The sequence below is a fragment of the Triticum aestivum genome, chromosome 7D, assembly GCF_018294505.1.
Source record: "Triticum aestivum cultivar Chinese Spring chromosome 7D, IWGSC CS RefSeq v2.1, whole genome shotgun sequence".
Classification (NCBI taxonomy): Eukaryota; Viridiplantae; Streptophyta; class Magnoliopsida; order Poales; family Poaceae; genus Triticum; species Triticum aestivum.
This window is the reverse complement of record NC_057814.1, coordinates 607,166,965-607,188,577: the sequence shown is the minus strand read 5'-3', so window position 1 is coordinate 607,188,577 and position 21,613 is coordinate 607,166,965. Positions and strand designations below refer to the sequence as shown.

At 48.2% G+C, this 21,613-nt stretch overlaps 1 protein-coding gene across 2 annotated transcripts; it reads left to right on the top strand.

Annotated features, from left to right (window-relative positions):
* Positions 1–522: 522 nt before the first annotated feature.
* On the top strand, positions 523–15,812 carry LOC123166651 (putative aldehyde oxidase-like protein). Of its 2 annotated transcripts, none has more exons than XM_044584454.1 (10): positions 523–873; positions 9,988–11,652; positions 11,751–12,010; positions 12,604–12,813; positions 12,988–13,206; positions 13,494–14,462; positions 14,564–14,659; positions 14,769–14,867; positions 15,058–15,247; positions 15,362–15,812. In XM_044584454.1, the coding sequence occupies exons 1-10, from the start codon at positions 723–725 to the stop codon at positions 15,574–15,576; spliced, it is 4,074 nt and encodes a 1,357-aa protein (XP_044440389.1). In that variant the 5' UTR covers positions 523–722; the 3' UTR covers positions 15,577–15,812. The 2 variants fall into 2 exon arrangements, with proteins under 2 accessions (XP_044440389.1, XP_044440390.1); XM_044584455.1 differs by lacking the exon at positions 523–873 and adding an exon at positions 2,684–2,922.
* The last annotated feature ends 5,801 nt before the right edge of the window (positions 15,813–21,613 follow it).

Here is a 21,613-nt window from a genome sequence, read left to right as displayed (position 1 = left end):
CACTTGTGATTTCTTTTTCATTGGAAAGTTTAATTTAATTTATTTAAAAAAATCAAACAGTTAGGTTGCTAACTTAACAAAAGAAACTCTAAGATGCACAAATAATAGTATTGTATACCTACACGTCTCTTAATATTTTTCAAGGCAATGCGCGGGGAATCATCCAGTTTCTTCAGTTTGAGAGTGATGACAGACAGAGGAAGAGACGCGGGCGGGATAGCAGGTTGATCGGGACGGGAGTTAGGATCATATCTCTTTCGCGTCAATTTTTACACGAACGTGGAGGCAACAAAATATGTTGGGACTTTTTCGTGTCTAGACTAGTAGACAGCAAAGCTTCAGTAGTTACATCCCACTGCACGTGCCGTGCACGTCCAAGGACCTATCAGATCGCGGCCCGTATCGTGGCTGTCCCCGTCGGGTGACGCTGGCCCGATCTCCTCCCCGCGCTCCGAGTCGCCGGGGCAGCTAACCACTCGCCGTCACGCAAGTAAAGAGGCAACAGATCGAGGCCGACGACCAGCATTCATCCAACTAGCTCCCTCCCTATAGCGGCCAGCAGCAGCTCGCCCACCACGTTCCCCCATCACTCACATCCCAGTGCACGTCCTTGCCAAGCTGAGTACCTCCTCATATAGTAGACATCTCAATCCACCATTTCTGGTTAGCTCACTCGCCCGCCGAGGTCGACCGAGCGGTGGCGACCAGCGAAGTGGCGCGCGATGGGGTCGACGAGGCTGGAGAAGGTGGTGTTCGCGCTGAACGGGCGGCGCTACGAGGTGGCCGGCGCCGACGTGCACCCTGGGACCACGCTGCTCGAGTTCATCCGCACCCGGACGCCCTTCACCGGCACCAAGCTCGGCTGCGGCGAAGGTACGTACGCTCATCATGCTATACTACGCATGCAGTGCATTCCTCGCTCGTGATCCGCCATTCTCTAGCTGGCTTTGCTCTAGGAACCTGCGTGAAGAAGATTCTTTCTTTTCTCTCTTGAGGGCAACATCGCTTGAGTGTAGTATACGTACTGCCGATCATGAGTGCACAATTCAGAGCTTCCACTTGAGCTCAAACCCTTTGTCCTGGTTCCTTCGGAACTACTCCCTCTGTAAAGAAATATAAAAGCGTTTAGATCACTAAAATAGTGAGTTATCTAGACGCTCTTATATTTCTTTACAAAGGGAGTACTAATTTTCTCTCCGATTTCATCCTACGGCCAAGAACTACCAGATTTTTTTTCTTGCGTTTGCGCGACCTTTGAAACGAAATTCAGGTGAGGGGCTCTCTTCCCCCGTTGAAAGTTTCAAAAAAGGAAAGCGAGTACACACTAGAATTATGCCTTGTGTGACTTCAACATGCGTTGCGGTCCGAGTGTACATCGTCATTTTGATGATCCAAAGACGTACGTCTATTTAATATTTATTATGTTTACGAGCACGATCACCGGCGTCCTGAACTCCCGGTACAAGGAAATTGGTGTTTTAGTCTGTTGGAGACCGGCCGATGTGACACTGAGATCATTATGTCGTCGACGATGTTTCATGTCTATTTCAGCATGATCGTGCAACATAATTCATTTTATAAACTTTGAAATATGTTGGGCTAAAGCGATCGCAACTTAGTAGGTCTTACTGATGTAACATATATCACATCCAGATGCAAGGTACGCAAAGGGTTGATTGAGCTGTAGTTGCTCATAGCCCAAACTTTATTTACGTCTAAGGAAAAGGCTAGGGACTGATTTTTGTCGTGCCGTTCGCTGCCTCGCGTGCATGACATGTCCGTTCTTGTGGGAGCTCATCTAAGATTTGCAACATGGCCCATGTTACAGAGGGCGGGGGCAACCACGTGTGTGACAGGTGTGTCTGTGTGGCCTATGTCGAGGGCGGGGGCAACGAGGGGGCGTGACGCGTGCGTGAGAGCTCAACCTCAGATTTAAAGGGAATTTAGTACACAATAAAAAAAATATGTTATACAATCACGTCTAGAACCACTATGAATATGAAGGGTAGATTTAATCTCATCGACATGAACATGTCGGGGAGGAAGAACTTGTTAGTGACAATCGGACGTCGCGAGAATTACTTAACCGATTGAGAGTCAAAGTTGACGACCTCCTACGGTATCCACGCGTATCAAAGTTGATACGTGACAAAATTTCTTTTCCCGGGCAGACATACAAAGAGACTATGCAGACTCCACGCCGCAAGCTTTGCTTGCTCCACGTTGATGAGGAATCTCTTTTTTCAAATGGAGAGAGGATCAGAGGAAGAGACGACGGTGGAATATCAGATCACGTTTTTTTTTCTGCAAGGAAAGCAGATAACGTTTTCAAGTGGGAGTCAAGATCGTATCTCTTGCCGCTTCCATGTTGACAACCGACGAAGGCGCGCTAGGAGGCATGAGGGGTTCCCTATCTCAAGAAAACAAGGATCGTTATCCACGCAGCAGAAAAAAATATTGCGACGTTTTCTTGTCCAAACAGCACTGCTTCGGCACCGCTCGCACTGCACGTGCACCTACCGGCCGGATCACCGCCATGCCGCGCTGTCCGTCCCCGTCGGTGACGCTGGAGGCCACGCGGAGGCGTGCAGCCAGCACTCGCGTCACGTACGCAAGTAGGCAGACAGCATTCAACTCCCTCGCTATAGCGCAGCAGCAGCAGCTCGCCCACCACGTTCTCCATCACACACACGCGTCGCCGTGCGCGTCCTAGCCTGCCAGGCAGAGTAGCTACCCATACATCGCCGCAACCGGGCGGTGGCGAAGCGGCGATGGGGTCGACGAGGCTGGAGAAGGTGGTGTTCGCGCTGAACGGGCGGCGGCACGAGGTGGCCGGCGCCGGCGTCCACCCCGGCACCACGCTGCTCGAGTTCATCCGGACCCGGACGCCCTTCACCGGCACCACGCTCGGCTGCGGCGAAGGTGCATGCTCTTGATCCACCATTCTCTTGCTAGCACGAACGCAAAGCAGACCAACATCGCTCAAGCGTTGTGCTGTCGGTCGTGTGTGTGCTGGGAGAGTACACACTTGAATTATGTCTTGTGTCATTTTGCGTCGACATGCATGCGCTGTGGTCCGAGCGTACATCATTATCTGCTTTATACTCCCTTCGCTTCAAAATAAGTGTTACAAATTTAGTATGACGAGATACTTGCGTACGAGACGCGGCCCTGGCGACTCGGGGGCGATCCGATCTTTCGCCGCCCGCCTCCCCTCATCCCCCTTCGTCCCTCGCCGCCGCCGGAGACGGCTGCCGGCAAAGCCCGCGCGGACGCCGGGGAAAGTGGCGGCGGGGATCTCGGCGCCCGGATCGATCCCGTCGGCCTGCGGGCCGGAGTATCGCATCGGTGGCCTGCGGATCCTTGGGCGGCGGCCCTATCGGCGAGGCGGCGGCGTCCGGCGGCTGGAGATGTCTGCAGGCGACGCTGGCCAGCGTACTCGGCCGCGCGGGTGGCGGGTCGCTGGTGGAGTCCGGCCATGGCGCGGTTCTCCGTTGCGTCAGATCTGGAGGTTCCCCTTTCTCCTGCTGCCTCTGTCATCGTCCCGGTGGTTTGCGGCTGCAGGCTCCGGTGGTGGTGAGCCCTGGTGGTGTATTTTGGGTCCGGGGGAAACCTTGGCTAGTCTAGCCGGCCCGGCGGCGGCGATGCCCATGGGCGCCGCTTTCCTTCATGAAGGCGCAGCTGAAGGCCCAATCTACCCACCCCGATCCCCGGCCGGGTGAAAACCTTCAATCCTTTTCGGATCTGGCGGCAGCGGCGCTTTTTGTGTCGTGACCTTTCTGGAGGTGTCGTCAGGGGCACTGGGGCTCGGTTGGGAGTGCAGAGGATCTACAGGTGGAGGGGATAGGACCAGTGGTAGCAGGTGGTGTTCGCGAAGGAGGAGCGGCGTTGCATCTGACACGCCGACAATGGCGGGTCTCAGCGGCATGGAGCAGCGGGGTCTCGCTACTGGGCGTGTGTTGATGGACGGGCGCAGGATGGTGGCGTTGTCTGGCGTCGTGGTGGCGTCGACGACAGTTAGACCGGGCAAGGTAGATGCAGCAGTACATCTCTGAAGATGGATTGGTGGCAGGTGGCTGCGGCGGCCTCATACCCGGCAGGCGTCCTGGTTGAGGGGTGCGCCGGACCGGTGGATGACCCATACCCGGCAGGCGTCCTGGATGGGAACTCAAGTCTTAGATGTTAGGTTTGGCTGCGAGGTCTGTTTGGTATTAGGCCCAGACTATCAGCATCTCTTCATCAAATGGATAGGAGTAGCGATAGATGTTGCCTAGACGGTGACTTCAGACTTACTGATGTATTTCTTTGTAAGGTCTTTTGAGAATAATTAATAAAATGGCTGTATGCATCACCCAAATGCAGAGGCCGGGGGTCTTCCTCCTTTTCTAAAAAGAACAAATTTAGTATAAACTTGGAAAGAAGGGAGTATTTAGTTACGAGCGCGATCACTGTCGTCGTGAACTCCCACTAAAAGGAAAGTGATGTTTCAGTCTGTTGGAGACCGGCCAATAGTCTGACACCAAGATCACTATGTCGGCGAACATGTTTCATGTCTATTTCGACATGATCATTCAACATAATTCAATTTTGTAAACTTCGAAATGTGTTGGGCTAAAGTGATCGCTACTTTTAGTAGGTCCTACTGATTGTAACACATATCACGTCCAGATTCGAGGTACGGAATATGGTTGGTTGAGTGATCATTTATTCCATGGTCCACAAAATGCCACACTAAGCTTGAGAAGCAAATAGTCGAATTACTATGAGTCAATTACATCGGTGGTGCTTGAACTTGGCGTAAACGGTCACTTTGGTGCTAGAACTTGTGGCATACATTGAACTGGTGCAACAACTTGGTTCAGGTGTGCAAATACAGTGCTAACCGCACTTGGATACGAAATCAACGCTGACTTGGCCGCCAGCGTGGCGTGGGGCCCTTTGTCAGAGACTAGAAGTGCGTGGCCTGTTTTTTTCTTTTTGCAGAAAAACCTCGACATTTTTTATTTCTCACAAAAAAGACCCTGTCCACGTGGTAGATGGTATTTTATTTTGTTTGTTGTATGACAGGTGAGTCCCGACGAGAAAATTAAAAGGGAAAATGTTTTTTTGGCGGGAATTAAAAGGGAATATGATAGACTCCTACACTCCAACACGTGACCTTTTTTTTTTGAGAATTCAACACGACGACCTACTGTTAGGGCGCTCGTGCTCATACCCACTGCATCAATTACATTCGGATGTCTAACAAGGATAACAACTGTTAATGTAGTATAAGGAAGATACATGTGGGGCTTAAATTGGCTGCAGATAGTGCAGCCCATTTGCACGCGCTAATTCTTTTTGAAATATTTGTGAAATGTAAGTAATTAAAATAATGTTCAAATATTTATTTTTTGTAAATGTTAGACATACAAACAATGATTAGTAGATAAAAATATTTAAACATACACACATCTATTATATAAAATTGTTTATTAAATATGGACATTTAAAATGTTTATTTAATAGAAAAATATACATGTGCTGCTTATATTTAATATTCAAATTGATGAATACAAAAATTTATCTGAAGTTGTGAAGACTGAATGGTGTAGCAGCCAGACTGTGACATGGGCAAGGGTCGCATGTTCGAGACGTGGAGGCCTTCGTTTTTTCTTGTTAATAATTCTCAGTGTGTACACACGGGGCCCACTGGCTATAGAGTCGAAAAAATGAAATGCCATCTTGCAACGTCGACAGGGCGTTTTTGAGGGAAAATAATAATTCAAGGGGGTTTACACAAAAAAATTGGCCACACGCCCTCCTGTCTGCCTTCGGGTCACTGACGGCGGGACCCATGCCATGTTGGCGTGCCTAATCAGCGGCCCGGGCGTACACAGCCAAGGTTTGTACCGTATTTGCACGCCCGAGCCAACTTGTTACACCAGTTCGATGTATGCCACAAGTTCTAGCACCAAAGTGACCGTTTGCACCAAGTTCAAGCACCATCGGTGTAATTGACTCAATTACTATTCAAAATTTAACTCCATGCATCTACCCTCATAATGTCACATTCAAGCGATTGGTGTCGGTGCTTGGGTACATCCAGCTGTGGTGTGCTCGGGTGCCGATCTAAGGTGCAAGGAAATACTACTAGTTAACAAATTGCAAAATTGTAAGTGTTCATGGTTTCACCATAGATGCAAGTGATTCATCTAATGAAGTGCATTTTTTCTTTGAAACAGATGTAAATGCTTTGCCAGGTCTCACCAAATAAGAAGAGTTTACAAAAAATTACAGACTAGCCATTATACCGGCCATGAATCTCTGGTCTACTCTGGCAGCATTATTAGAGCACTCATACAGGAAAAATGATGTACCTTACGTACCTTGATTGCAAAAATGAAAAGGAATACCAACGGAAAACATAGACTTCGCGTCAAGTGTTGAACTACCGGTCACTGATAGCTAAGCCGGTCGGTCGGTGGTTACGATCATATTTGCAGTGACAGGCTGACAGTGATCTTCCTTGGCGTTTCCATTTTGGCCATAGCTCACGAGTCACGATTCTACATTCCAGTGTGGAACGTGCTTTCTCATACGTCCTTGTCACAGAGTCATAACCAACACTGTTTCGTTTTATGCCAATACGCATTTGTTGTCAATCCTCCACAGTTGGATAGTTATTAGGTGGTTGATTGTTGGAAAGATGGCACGTCCCTTTCTCGTGGCATGCACGGATGATAATATACATTATAGTCCTCTTCCTCTCATTCTCTCATTTCCCGCCTTTCTGTCACATCACTAAAATTCCTATGCGGCAGCGCTTACGTATGGCTGACTGAGCACCTCCGTATATGCTGTTAATCTGCAACTAATTGATACTCCCTTCGTTCCATAATATAAGAACGTTTTCAAGCTAAAACAACTTGAAAAATGTTTTTATATTATAAGACGGAGGGAGTACCCTGCAAGGCTTGCAGGAACAGCGCGTAAGGCGGAGAGGAGGAACTAGAAACGATTCTGGATTGGGCCAGGTTGAGGGGGGACCTCCTATTGCGCGCATAGTGCGCCGCTAGTCCCCCAAACGCTCTTTGGGCAAGCCCCATGGGCGGGATGGGGCGCCTCTGTTTTTCCTTTTCATTTTCTTTCCTTTCTTTGTTTCTTCGCTTCTTTTTTTTTACTTTTTGCTTCTTACAAAATTGGGGTTTCCGTAAAATCTTCACAAATTTTATTTTTAAAATTTATAAAATCATACGTTAAAAAATTTAAGAAATTTTTTGATATTAGAAAATGATCCTTGTTCTAAAATTACAATTTTAAATTTTTTAAAAAAAATATCCGCAATTCATTAAGATTTTCACGGATTTCAAAAAATTAATTGCCAACTTAAAAATTGTTTGCCAATTCAAAAACTGCTTGCGAGTTTCAAAAAATCTCATCAATTTGGAAAATGTATATAGTTTAAAAAACATGAATTTGAATTTTTTTTTATTTAATATTTTGAAAATGTTAACTAATTTAAAACACCTTCTCGGATTAAAAAATCATTCATGTATTTCAAAAATACAATGACAAATTTGAGTTTATTCTGAATTTTTAGAAAAATGTGCATGATTTTCAAAGAAGTTCATGATTTTGAAAAACTGTTCGCTGATTTGAAAAACTTCACGACTTTGAAATTTTACAAGTTTGATAAGAAGTTTGTGGACTTGTAAAAAGGAAAAGGAAAAAGAAGAAGAAGAAAAGGAATAAATGAACAATGAAAGGAAAAGCCAGAAGAAAATAGAGAAAAAAAAACGATTCAACGATGGTTCTAGGACCTTCCCAAAACCCGTCGGAAGAAAAATCAGAATGGGCTAACTAGGATGGGGCACACCCAAGGGGGGATATGCAATATATATACTCCCTCCGTTTCAAAATAGATGACCCAACTTTGTACTAAATTTAGTACAAAGTTAGTTAAAAGTTGGGTCATCTATTTTGAAACGGAAGGAGTAGGTTGCTATTCAGCGAACGCGCGAAATAGGATCACCTCCATGTAGGGATGTCATCGGATCAATGATCAAGCTTAAAGCCCAGTGCTGGGCGGGCTAGGAGGGTCAAACAAAAGGGGAATAGCCTATGTTTTGTTGGTCCAAGGCTCAAGAGTAAATGTATAGCTTAAAAATTTCTAAAAGATGGGCGGGCCATGATATGGACTGGCCCCAATGTAGCTCCGCCACTGCATGGGATAGAAGCCTGCCGAGCTAGATTTGTTATGGTCGGCATTCATCTTCCTACCTACCTAGTGCGACACAGCTTGGAGCACCAGCCCCATCGAGTGGGGCCATGCACTTTTGCACCTCGCTCGATCCACCTGGACAATATATTCCCCGTCTAGCGTGAACCAACGTCTACCACTCCACCAATTCCTTAGCTCGATGAGTGTGTTAGAACTTACAGCAACCACGCCATTGAGATTGAGATCCTCCCCGGCTGACCTGCTATTAGCAGCGCCATTGGTAACGGCCCCTCCTCCTCATAGGCTCAAAACCCTCAAAAGTTCTGCACATCCACAACTTACATTGAGCCAATGCAAGTCTGTCCTACATTTTAGAACAAGACCTAGTGAGTTACTACCCCCGTTTCAAAATAAGTGAAGTTCTAGTTTGCCCTAAGTCAAACTTGTCTTAGTTTGACCAACTCTATAGAAAAATATGGCAAGATCTAGAACACCAAATACACTAGTACAAAAATAATCTCATGAGACTAATTTAGTGTTCTCGATGTTAATATATGTTTCTGTAGACTTGGTCAGATTTAACAATTTTGACTTAGGACAAATCCAGAACTTTTATTATTTTGAAACAGAGGTAGTATCTCTTAAGCTAAGGATTCAAAGTGACAATTTAAACACATTAGTGGTGGGTAGCATTTGACATGATAGCATTTCGATCAACAAAGACGTAGGGAAAGCTATTCAAAATTCGGCTTGATTTTTTTTTTTTTTAAATGGATTACACCAGCTCGATGAAAGAGAGTTTTTGAAGATCACGGAATCCCTGGTTTAGACACAAGTATCATTATTACAATCTCTGCGGATGCTAATGCAATACTGCAGAAGTTTGTGAAAAGAGTAAAATACATTGAAACCGTAAATTTGTTAGTGATGTTAATTTAGAAACAGACCCACCAACTATAGCGATATTTTACAAAATCGCAGGAATCTTACACAGAAGCCCCTCACCACCTCAGAGAGTGAAAACGGTACCCAAATTTCCCAAATCGGCCCTCAAATCCCCAGTTTAGCTTTGCCGCCGCACGTCTTCCCCGGCTCCGGCGCTATCTCCGTCGAGCCACTGTGTCTCTCTTTTCGGTTCCCCTCCCCCTCACTCTCCCATCTCTTCCCATTTCTCTCCCCCGCCTCCCCCTCTGACCCAACCCATGGCCGGAGGCGATCTAGAGTGTGAAGCGAGAGGACACGGCCTCAGATGCCGCTGGCGCACCACATGTCCTACGCGACAAGGGCGGTGAGGGTCTCTGCACCTCTGATACAGGGGGGAAACAGTTTCTGGAGGATTTCTAGATATGCTTTGCTCTGCATCAGTAGGTTTCACTTCTGAAATTGACTGGTTTCTAGGCTGATGTACTAAACATAACACCCCTGGCAAGTTCATGTACTAATAGTGTTTCACTCCTATGCAAATATTTTTTATAATCTGGCACTATATGATTCATACGGCCCGTGGTTTGCGCACCGACATTATCGTGTATATGTTTCCATCCATATGATTCACTGCTGTCATTGTTTTTGTTTACCTGGGAGTTCAGATTTTGGAATAAGAATCCGAACCAAATTGGGATAAATAACTAGCAGTAAATTTGGTTATGTTTGTTCAATTTTCACATAACGCCTGGTTCTTTCAGTTCGGCCGGTTCCTCCAGATCAATATTATGTTTATATTGTCCCGAGAAAAGGCGGTTATAGCATCCCATGAATAACTGTATCGTTGTGCTCTATTGCAGGTGGATGTGGAGCTTGTGTAGTCCTTATAGCAACTTACAATCCAACAAAAGATGAAGTCACTGAATTCTCTGCAAGTTCATGCTTGACTCTGCTCTACAACATAAATCTCTGCTCAGTCATCACCACCGAAGGCCTGGGAAATACCAAAGATGGTTTCCATTCCATCCATAAGAGGATGGCTGGGTTCCATGCTTCCCAGTGTGGCTTCTGCACTCCTGGCATGTGCATGTCTATTTTCACCTCTCTCGCCAATGCCGACAAATCCAACAAGCCTGAACCACAAAAGGGTTTCTCAAAGCTGACGGTGTCCGAAGCAGAAAGAGCGTTCTCAGGCAACATGTGTAGATGTACCGGTTATAGGCCGATTGTTGACGCCTGCAAAAGTTTTGCTTCAGATGTTGACCTGGAGGATTTGGGCCTCAATGTATTCTGGAAGAAAGGCGATAAGCACGCCGACGTTAGCAAGTTGCCAGCTTACACTCTTGGCGGCGGAGTCTGCACTTTCCCGGACTTCCTGAAATCCGAAATAAAATCTTCGCTTCATCATCTAAATGATGATTCGGATGTTACGATCTCCAAGGAGGGTTGGTATCATCTTAAAAGCATCAAGCAATATTATGATTTGTTGAACTCTGGCTTGTTCAGTGACTGCACAGTTAAAGTGGTTGTCGCGAACACAAGTTCTGGTGTAAAGGGATACAAGGATCAGGATCTATATAACAAGTATATTGACATCGGTGACATTCCAGAGCTTTCAGCTATTTGGAAGAAAGACAGTGGTATTGAAATTGGAGCAGCTACACCAATTTCTAAGACCATCGAGATACTTGAGCAAGAAGCCGGGTCTAAATCATCTCCAGATGGAAGTGTGGTTTTCAGAAAACTCTCCGAGCACATGAGCAAGGTGGCCTCACCGTTTGTCCGTAACACAGCAAGCATTGGTGGGAACATAATTCTAGCACAGAAATACCCTTTTCCCTCGGACATCGCGACCATACTTCTCGGTGCTGCTTCAACTGTTCTTCTTCAGGTTTATTCAGAAACACTAGAGGTTACTTTGGAAGAGTTTCTGGAGCTGCCTCCTAGTGATCCCAGTACATTGCTCCTAAGCATATTTATTCCACATTGGGCTTCAGATTCTCAGAAAGAAAGTAAGGTGATCTTTGAAACTTACCGAGCAGCGCCGCGCCCTCTTGGCAATGCGGTTTCATATATTAACTCTGCAATGCTGGGCCATGTCTCCCAGAAATCATGTGGTGATCTTGTGCTGAGTAACCTACACATGGCCTTTGGTGCCTATGGGACGGAACATGCCATTAGAGCAACAAAAGTTGAACAACACCTGAATGGAAAAGTGCTCACTCCATCTGTTGTGCTCGAAGCAGTTCGGTTACTTAGAGAAACAATTGTACCAATGGAAGGAACATCACATCCTGAATACAGAGTCAGTGTGGCTGTTGGATTTCTCTTCAGTTTCCTGTCTCCATTTGCTAAAGGAATCAAAGGGCCTGGAAAGACTCTGAGCATTGGTTCTGCTAGTTCTTCAGATACAGATGATCCCTGTAGCCTTCCATTGTCTTCGCGTCGAGAAGCAATTTCCAGTGATGATCATAAACCAGTTGGCGAGCCGATTAAAAAGTACGCAGTTGAGCTTCAAGCTTCTGGTATGTGTTTAATAAGCTTACATCATCAAAGTTATTAATGGGATCTAGAAGTTCTCTTCCTCTCCAAATTGTCCTTCCTTTAATTTTCTGTACTGCAGGGGAGGCAGTATATGTAGATGATATTCCTGCTCCAAAAAATTGCCTCTATGGAGAGTTTATTTACAGCACACAGCCTCTTGCATATGTCAAGAATATCAAATTCAAGCCATCTTTAGCATCAGAGAAGGTCCTCACGGTTGTTTCCACGAAGGATATTCCAAGTGGAGGGCAAAATATTGGATCAAGCTTCTTGTTTGGGGACGAACCACTCTTTGGTTCTCCTGTCGCTGAGTATGCTGGGCAAGCCCTTGGTGTCGTGGTACTTATCTTTTCATATTTTTAATGTTTACTCAAAAATAAATTCTTGTGAAATAAAGTCAATTTATAAATGGGATTTTCTTCATTAGTCTCTGTAAAATAAGGTTGTTAATCTTAAGGAAGAAGTTATTTTTAATTAGGAGGGTCAAATCTGTACACATTAAAATAATAAACCCTAATATCACACATTGTCATCCAAAAGATATATCTATATATGTACATCCAAATTTTCATTTATAAAATACCCTAACAAAATCTATATTAGATTGGGTTAATCAAACGCTCACGGAAATTTTCTGTGGTGCGCTTGTATCTCCATTTCTTTCATAACAAAATTGCTTACTAAAAATCAACGTTAGTGGATATGCAAAAATATAATGTATTCATGTCACATTTTATCATAATATGCTCGTATTTAGTTTAAACACCGAGAGTAATCTTTTTAAATTAAACTAATTAATAATTAGTGCCAATTTTTCCCTGGTTACAAGTAACCATTAGCTAACTTTTGCCCTGGTCACAAACTTATTACAATGAATTGTTATTGTGTATTTCTTCAATACTGATACCATTAAAATGTGTACTTTACCTCAGATTGCAGAGACTCAGAGATATGCCAATTTGGCAGGCAAACAGGTCGTTGTTGAATATGACACAAAAGATTTGAAGCCACCAATCTTAACTGTAGAACAGGCTGTACAGAACAATAGTTATTTCGAAGTTCCTCCTGAGAGGTATCCAAAACAAGTTGGTGATTTTTCGAAGGGCATGGCGGAAGCTGATCACAAGATCCTCGCGACAGAAGTATGTTAATTCTACACACCGCGAGACCTTTTCATACTGACATCTCATGCATTGCTCAAAAGTGAATGGAAGTTCTTATACTTAACAACGCAAACGTTTAAATTTGATTTTCGATGGTCTCTGTTTTCAACACCACATGGCATGCATTAATATGTATGACTTCGATGATCGCAGGTGAAACTTGCCTCTCAATACTACTTCTATATGGAAACACAAACAGCACTGGCGATTCCAGATGAAGATAACACTCTTGTAGTCTACAGTTCATCACAATACCCTGAGCTTGCGCAGAGTGTCATAGCGAGGTGCCTCGGCATTCCATTCAGCAATGTGCGTGTCATTACAAGAAGGGTTGGAGGAGGCTTTGGTGGGAAGGCATTCAGATCATACACTGTAAGTAAGAAACAAACAATCATGAACAACAGTCCAACAGAGTGGCAACAAATTCAAAGCCTGTGTGTTACAACTAAAAGAATCTAACAGTACTTTTTTATGAATATTGCATTTTATGAAGAGATGATTTCTATTTTTACGGTAGATTAGAGTTCTAGTGATAGCTTCTAACATAAGTTTGCACATTTGAGCATCATTTTACCATTCATTCAGCTTCCAAGAAAGCAGAAACATTGACCATTTTTAGCTGTTGCTACTCAGTGATCCAACAATATATGCTTTTGCAGTTAGCAACGGCAGCTGCACTTTGTGCCTTCAAGTTACGTCGTCCGGTGCGGATGTATCTCAACCGCAGTACTGACATGATCATGATCGGGGGCCGGCACCCCATAAAAGCATATTACACTGTTGGTTTCAAGTCCAATGGGAGAATCACAGCCTTGCACCTGGACATTCTGATCAACGCTGGGATTTCTCCAGATGCGAGCCCCCTAATTCCAGACTATATGATGTCAGGCCTGAAGAAATACAACTGGGGTGCCCTCTCGTTTGACATCAAGGTCTGTAAGACAAACAACACATCCAAGTCAACAATGCGTGCTCCTGGAGATACGCAGGGATCTTTTATCGCTGAAGCTATCATCGAGCATGTCGCTTCGGTGCTGTCGCTTGATGCTAATAATGTCAGGCAGAAGAATTTCCACACCTATGACAGTCTTGTGTTGTTCTATCCAGAAAGCGCAGGCGAAGCATCGACGTACACATTGCATTCTATTTTCAATAGATTACTCACGACGTCAAGCTACCTGCATCGAGCTGAATCCATCAAGCATTTTAACAACCGCAACAAGTGGCGGAAGAGGGGTATCTCTTGTGTGCCCCTCATCTTCAAGGTGGCACCAAGGCCAGCTCCTGGAAGAGTTTCTGTGCTCAACGATGGTTCCATTGTGGTCGAGGTTGGAGGTGTTGAGGTTGGGCAGGGACTGTGGACCAAAGTACAGCAGATGACAGTTTTCGCGTTGGGACAGTTATGGCCTGATGGATCTGAATGTCTTCTTGATAGAGTGCGTCTTCTTCAGGCTGACACGCTGAACTTGATCCAAGGTGGACTCACTGCTGGCAGCACTTCGTCTGAATCTAGCTGTGCAGCAACCCTTGAGGCCTGCAACATGTTGGTTGACAGATTAAAGCCAGTCATGGAGAAGCTCAAGCAGCAATCCGGCGGTGCTGTTTCATGGGATGCTTTGATTGCTCAGGTTATTTTTTTATTTTCCTCAGGGTTTTTATGCTACATAAGTGTAAAATGTTTGTGTGTGGAAATTGTTATCTTTATACATGCTAACACTTTCCCAAATAGGCCATTAAGGATAATGTTAATTTGTCCTCAAGTGCATACTGGGTACCTGGCCAAGAATCCAGCACCTATCTGAACTATGGAGCTGCTATAAGTGAGGTACAGAAATATTCTGCTAAATGTCAATCACACTAGCATAGTTCAATAGTTACTGGATGATATTGTGATACTTTCCTGACTTCCTTTTCACTTTTTACTGAAAATTCAGGTAGAGATTGATGTTCTTACAGGAGCTATTACTTTACTACGGAGCGACCTTGTGTATGACTGTGGAAAGAGTTTGAACCCTGCAGTGGACTTGGGCCAGGTTTGAGATATTTTCCACTGCGCTATGCTCTTCTTTTATCATTTTGTAGTGAACACGGATATTATTTGATAATGCCTTACATCGAAACAGAGCAAGTACATTACATTACAGCCCTGGTCAGATTTTTTCTTCATTATAGTACATGATGGCATCATATATTCATATCTGATCTCTACCATCCATCTTACAGATTGAAGGCTCCTTCATCCAAGGAATCGGTTTCTTCATAAACGAAGAACACGAAACAAATGCCGATGGACTGGTTGTGAGCGACAGCACATGGGTCTACAAGATCCCGAGCGTAGACACCATCCCGAAGCAGTTCAACGCTGAGGTGCTCAACACTGGGTACCATAAGAACCGTGTTCTTTCGTCAAAAGGTATGTAGTAGGATTGTGCTTTCCCTGAATTGAAGCAACATGAATATAGTTTTACTATTTTGCCGGCTGAAAATTTCATTTGTTAAAGTGATTTAACTAGTCTGCCTCTGGCAGCCTCTGGGGAACCTGCCCTGGTTCTTGCAGCATCGGTCCATTGCGCGGTGAGAGAGGCCATCCGAGCGGCAAGGAAGGAGTTTGGAAGCTCAGAGCTCACGTTCCAGCTCGACGTCCCCGCGCCGATGACCCACGTGAAGGAAATGTGTGGTTTGGACATCGTGGATAAGTACTTGGAAAGCCTATCTGCACATCAGTCTCGAGCTGCGGCATGATACAAGAATGGGGTACTGTCAACCGGAAGGAGTGGTGTGGTTTGTCGTGTTGCGTGACGTTGAATGGTAAATTGCATACATGTTGTTCGGAATGTTTATAACATTCAGTGTTGTGCTTGCACACTTTTGTAATAATTCTGGGTTGAGACTTGCATTGATAATTCCTGACTGAACCTGAAGGCAGGCCTGCATTTGAAATGCACGTTTATAAATAGTAATCCATGTGCTATTTGCAAGTTGTCTGAAAATGAAACTTGCGTCACTCGATTTGCGAAGAGAAGAGGATGGCGAGGCACCGTCCGAGGCAGAGCCGGGGCGACGCCGAGCCAGGGAGGACATGGCTAGCCGCTGTGTCGCCGGTGTATGGGGGTCATAGGCGGCGGCTCGGGTGCTGCTCCGCTGCTATGGCCTCCACGGCATTGAGGTCGTGGACTTACAGGAGCTACAGGTCACCTGGTAGTTCGATGGCGAGCGTTGCATGCTCTGGCCTTAGGGGCGGCCGGCGGATCCCGAGCGGGCGGCGGTAGGCGCCGTCCTGAGAAGAAGACGAGCAGAAGTGATCTTGGTCGAGAGGATTCGTCAAAGCTCGAGGCTCAGACGAGCAGAAGGTGAGCTCGGGAAAGAAGGTTGCGACGAAGGCACCGTGGAGGTGTCCGCCGAAGCCGGGTACGACGCCGATATCGGCTCGAGTACTTGCGCCAAATCGGCCGTGACGGTGGAGCTCAAGGACATGGAGGCAGAGGGGAGAGCTCACGGAAGATGCGAGGAGGCCACGATTGCGTCCAGACAACGTGTGTTTCTGTTGGTGCCCTGGGTGCCAATGCCGATCTCGACCTGGAGGCAAACTCTCTGCACGTTGCACCGATGAGATGGAAGGGAACCTGATTGGTGGGTCCCGTCGGGCCCCATTGGTCAGTGGGGAAAGGAAAAGAGGACAATTTTTTTTTTGAGAAACAGAGAAAAAAAAAAAGAAATAGGTCGGGGTGACCGACTAGACCCGGTTCGACCCACAGTTTGGTTTGGGTTGGCCCCTCCTGTCTTCTATTTCTTGTATTCCTTTCATTCCTTGGATTTTAAAGGGCTAGTTAACCATTTGTTGGCTCAAAACTCTAGGTACAGGTTTCAATCATACTATTTCACACTACTGTGAAAATTTTCAAGATTTTTCAGAAGTATTTGGCTATCATTTAAATTCAAATTCAGTTCTGCCCTAAATTTGGGTCTGAATTGCATGTAGATGAAATATGATTCCAAAAGTCCTGATAATTTTACTGGAGGTTAAGGACAACATATTATCCCGATATATCAATTTTCATGAATTTTCATAAGGGGATCACCACCAAGCAATTAAATTAGACTTCTACCAATTTTTGAATCTGAACAATTATCATTTGATTCAAATACCAAAACTAATCCAGAAAATTTGAGATCAGTCCTAGGGATTGGTTATGACATCTAGGACTCGGGGAAATATCAGGTCATTCATTAGTTGGATGCCATTTTCTTCTCAACATTCACTTATGAGCAGATTTGGGCATAATGCGAAGTTAACCTAGAGGGTTTTTTCACCATGCAACTATATGCTAAGCTATGATATGAGGTGCATTATGATACATGATGATTGCAAGTTCTCTTACAATTCCTGACCAACAGGTTTACAAGATGGGTCGTTGCAGTTCCCTCCCCTCCAGCGATGGACGGAGGGGTGGAGAACCCACGGCCTCACTAGTGTTCGATGCTGGGGATTCGGTCGCCTATCTACTATAGCAGAGAGGGAGGGGGAGGGAGGAGCGCAAAGAGTAAGTTTGGTGCACGAGCTCTAGTGAGCCCTATATTTTCAATGGTGTGTATTTTGAAGTTTGCTGAACCGTGTACGTATTATTCACTATTTAGAAACCAACATTTTATTATTTTTGTATAGCTCACATGTTTATTTATTTCATCGTCAAGCTTTAGACATGTGCAGTATACATCCATATGATTATGTAGAATTTTTTGAAACTCAAAGTGTTTTTAAACTATTTAAAGCACCCGTGCTCCAAAAATCCACGTTCGGTTTGCCGTACCGTGCTGGGTGAGCCTCCGACTGCACGTTCGACTGAGACGGGAGTTAGTGTTAACAGTAGCTAGCTTACCCATCTCTCTCTCTCCCTGTACGTGCGCACGTCATGCATGCACGATCCCACGATCCATGCACGTCGCCACACCCCTGCGCCCTGTTGTAACCGGCTATATATACATGAGTATACACCGGAGAGCACCCAAGGTGTGATCTCCCTCTTCCTCCACTATTCTACATGGTATCAGACGCTGGGCTTCTCCCTCGCCTGTAAACCGCTCCACTCCGCTTCCGCAAACCTGCGCTCGCCGGCGTCATGTCGACGCCGCCGCCGCCGCCGCCTCCCCACCTACACCACGTCCGGGCTCTCTCTCTGGCAGCTCGCCCGTCACACCTCCCTCCTCTCAGACCATTCACCAGCCCCTCCTCACCCCATCTGCACTTGCCCACGGGGCTCTCTTCGCTCCAGACCCCACGGCCTCCTCCTCCATGACGCACCAGCCGCTCGCCTCCCCACTCGCCGGCGTCTTCATCAACCAGCACGTCCCTCTTGTGCTCACCCTGAACCCACCCAACTTCTCCCACTGGCGCACCCTCTTCGAAGTCACCTTCCAGAAGCTCGCTGTCGCAGATCACCTCACCGGACCGCCACGTCCCCGCGACCCTGCCTGGGCGCAAGACGATGCTCATCTCGTCTCCTGGTTGTACAACCGAGTTAGCCCAGAGGTGTTCGGGCTCGTCCACCAGCGCGGCGCCACCGCCGCCGTTCTCTGGGCGGCCATCTGCACCCTCTTCCTCGAGAACGCTGAGCACCAGGTGGTGTTCCTCTCCACCGAGTTTCGCCGCATCGAGCAGGGGAGCTCGTCCATCCTCTCCTTCTTCGCACGGCTCAAGGACTGCGCCGATCGCCTCGCCGAGCTCGGCGCGCCCGTCACCGACCGCGACCAGGTGCTCAACATGTTTCGTGGTCTGCACCCGCGTTTTCGCTACGCTGTGCCCATTCTGACGATGCAGACTCCCTTCCCGGCGTTCCTCCGATGCCGTGCATTCCTGCTGCTCGAGGAGAGTCGTCTGTCCGCCGACGCCAACACTGAGACTGCCCTGCATGCTGCACGTGTGCCCAACACCAGCAGCGGCTCGGGCGGGCAGAATGGCGGCCACGGGCGCAACAGCGGCGGGAACGGGCGCTACAAGGGCAAGGGCAAGGCCAACAACTCCGGCGGGGGCCAGGGCTCAAACTCCGGCGGGGGTCAGGGCTCGTACTCCGGCGGGGGCGGCCACATGACTCGCCCTCCCACTCCTTCTGCGGCTCCATGGACCGGTATGGTCCACGCCTGGCCGATGCCTTGGCGTCTCCATGCACCTGGCGCCGGCGTCCTTGGACCCCGACCCGGTGGGAGCACGCCGTTCACCGGCACTGCATCGCACTATGCCGCCGGGCCAGGCGTTCCAGCGCACGCACCTCCTGTGGTCTGGCAACCAGGGGTCGTGCCCGCTCACCCCCTGTACGACGCACTGACGAACAACTCCACCAACCCTCCTGGTCCTTCCTGGGATCAGAATGCGCTCATCCACGCCCTGAACTCCATGTCGATGCAGCAGCAGCAGCCGGCGCCACCAACGGCCGACTGGTACCTCGACACCGGAGCAACATCGCACATGGCGTCTTCGTCTGGTATGCTCTCCTCCTCAGTCCCTTACAGTTCATCTCGCATCATTGTCGGCGACGGGAGCACGCTAGCGGTCACGCACACCGGGCACCACCATTCCCACCAGCGGCTCCCCCATCTGTCTTCGCAATGTCCTCGTCTCCCCGCACCTGATTAGGAATCTCATATCAGTTAAAGCTCTTGCCCGTGACAATCCTCTCAATGTCGAATTTGATGATCTTGGTTTTTCTGTCAAGGAACGAAGAACGAAGAAGGTGATCCTCCGTTGTAATGCCGCCGATGATGACCTCTTTCCCTTGACGCCCACACCTGCGCTGCCACATGGTCACCACGCCCTCACCGCCACTTCGCGAGATGTGTGGCACCAACGCCTAGGCCATCCAGGCGGGGATGCCCTCAGCCGCACCCTCCGTCTCTCGGGCGTCGACCACACCCCAAGCCAACCCACTATCTGTCAAGCTTGTCAACTAGGAAAGAGCACTAGGCTCCAGTTCGGTTCATCCGATCATGTATCTTTCTTTCCCTTTCAATTAGTGCACTGTGATGTATGGACTGCTCCAGCCCAAAGCAACTCTGGTTGCCAGTATTACCTATTACTTCTCGATGATTATAGCCATTTTGCCTGGACATTCCCATTACGCCACAAATCGGAGGTGCTTCCCGCCATTCGCACGTTCTTTCACTTTGCACGCACTCAATTCAACCTTCCCATCCTCACTGTCCAAACTGACAATGGCAAGGAATTTGAGAACGCCGCCTCCCGCGCCCTGTTCTCCTCCCTTGGCACACAGCTCCGCATGTCGTGCCCGTACACCTCGCCCCAGAACGGGCGCGCAGAACGAGCCCTGCGGACACTCAACGACATCACCAGATCGCTGCTTGTCCATGCTCACATGCCCTACTCGTACTGGGCTGAAGCGCTTCAGACGGCAACCTTCCTCCTCAACCGGCGCCCGTGTCGCCCCCGCCACGATCACACGCCGTTCTTCCTTCTGTACGGCGTCCACCCAGATTACACAGCCCTTCGGGTGTTCGGCTGCCTATGCTATCCAAACCTCACGGCCACCACCCCGCACAAACTTGCTCCCCGGTCGGCGCCTTGTGTTTTCCTCGGCTACTCGCACGAACACAAAGGCTATCGCTGCCAGAATCGCGCCACCGGGCGTGTGGTCATCTCACGGCATGTCGTTTTTGACGAGGGCACATTTCCCTTCCAAGAGAACAACGCCATAGACACACCCACCACACCATCCCTCACCGACGAGATTTACTCCATGCCACATGTCCCGCGCCAACCACGCACCGTCCGGCCACCTGCTCCACCGGTGGCTACACCCGCTCCACCGGTGGCTACACTCACACCCCTGTGTTCCCCGCAACAACCTGAGCCTACTGCCATGGCAGCCACACCATCGCCCCCCACACCCGAGCCCAACACACCCGACGTCGATCCATCTGCCTTCCCCGACGTCTCCCCCCTGCCCTCCTCACCAGCACCACCTGCAGCTCGCGGTCGCGAGTGCCCAGTGCCCACCCATACCATGCGTACTCGTGCTCAGGCTGGTAAGTTCTTCCCAAACCCCAAATACCACCAGAACCACACCACTTCAACGTCTAACGAGATCTCACCCATCCCAAAGACTGTGCGTGCCGCTTTGCGCGATCCTTGTTGGTTGACTGCGATGCAGGTGGAGTACAGGGCACTGATGGCGAACAATACCCGGCGGCTCGTACCCCGGCCGCGCGGCGCCAACATCGTCACCGGCAAGTGGCTGTTTCGACACAAGCTCAAGGCCGACGGCACGCTGGTGCGTTACAAGGCGCGCTGGGTTGTTCGCGGCTTCTCCCAGCGCCCCGGCGTCGACTTCGACGAAACCTTCTGGCCGGTCGTCAAGGCGGCCACGATCCGTGTCGTCCACACCATCGCGGCGTCGCGGGGCTGGCCAGTCCACCAGATGGACGTCAACAATGCTTTCCTCCACGGCCATCTGACGGAGCAGGTGTACTGTCAGCAGCCGGCGGGCTTTGTTGATGCCGACCACCCCGACCACATCTGCCTCCTCGACAAATCATTGTACGGGTTGAAGCAAGCGCCGCGCGCCTGGTTCACGCGGTTCGCCGCGTTCGCCTGCAGCATCGGATTTGCCGTCTCGCGCGCAGATCCATCTCTGTTCGTGCTCCAAAGCGACGCCGGTGGCGCCTACTTACTGCTGTACGTCGACGACATAATCCTTGCCGCGTCGTCCACCGCTCTACTACGACGACTGCAAGGTCTGCTCTCCACCGAGTTCTCGATGAAAGACCTCGG

What these genes read in the sequence shown, in the direction of transcription:
- LOC123166651 (XM_044584454.1), top strand. Translation starts at nt 723, where the DNA reads ATGGGGTCGACGAGGCTGGAGAAGGTGGTGTTCGCGCTGAACGGGCGG. An exon ending in AGGCATTCAGATCATACACT is followed by an intron (nt 13,207 to 13,493) that starts GTAAGTAAGAAA and finishes ATGCTTTTGCAG; the next exon opens with TTAGCAACGGCAGCTGCACT. An exon ending in GGGATGCTTTGATTGCTCAG is followed by an intron (nt 14,463 to 14,563) that starts GTTATTTTTTTA and finishes TTTCCCAAATAG; the next exon opens with GCCATTAAGGATAATGTTAA.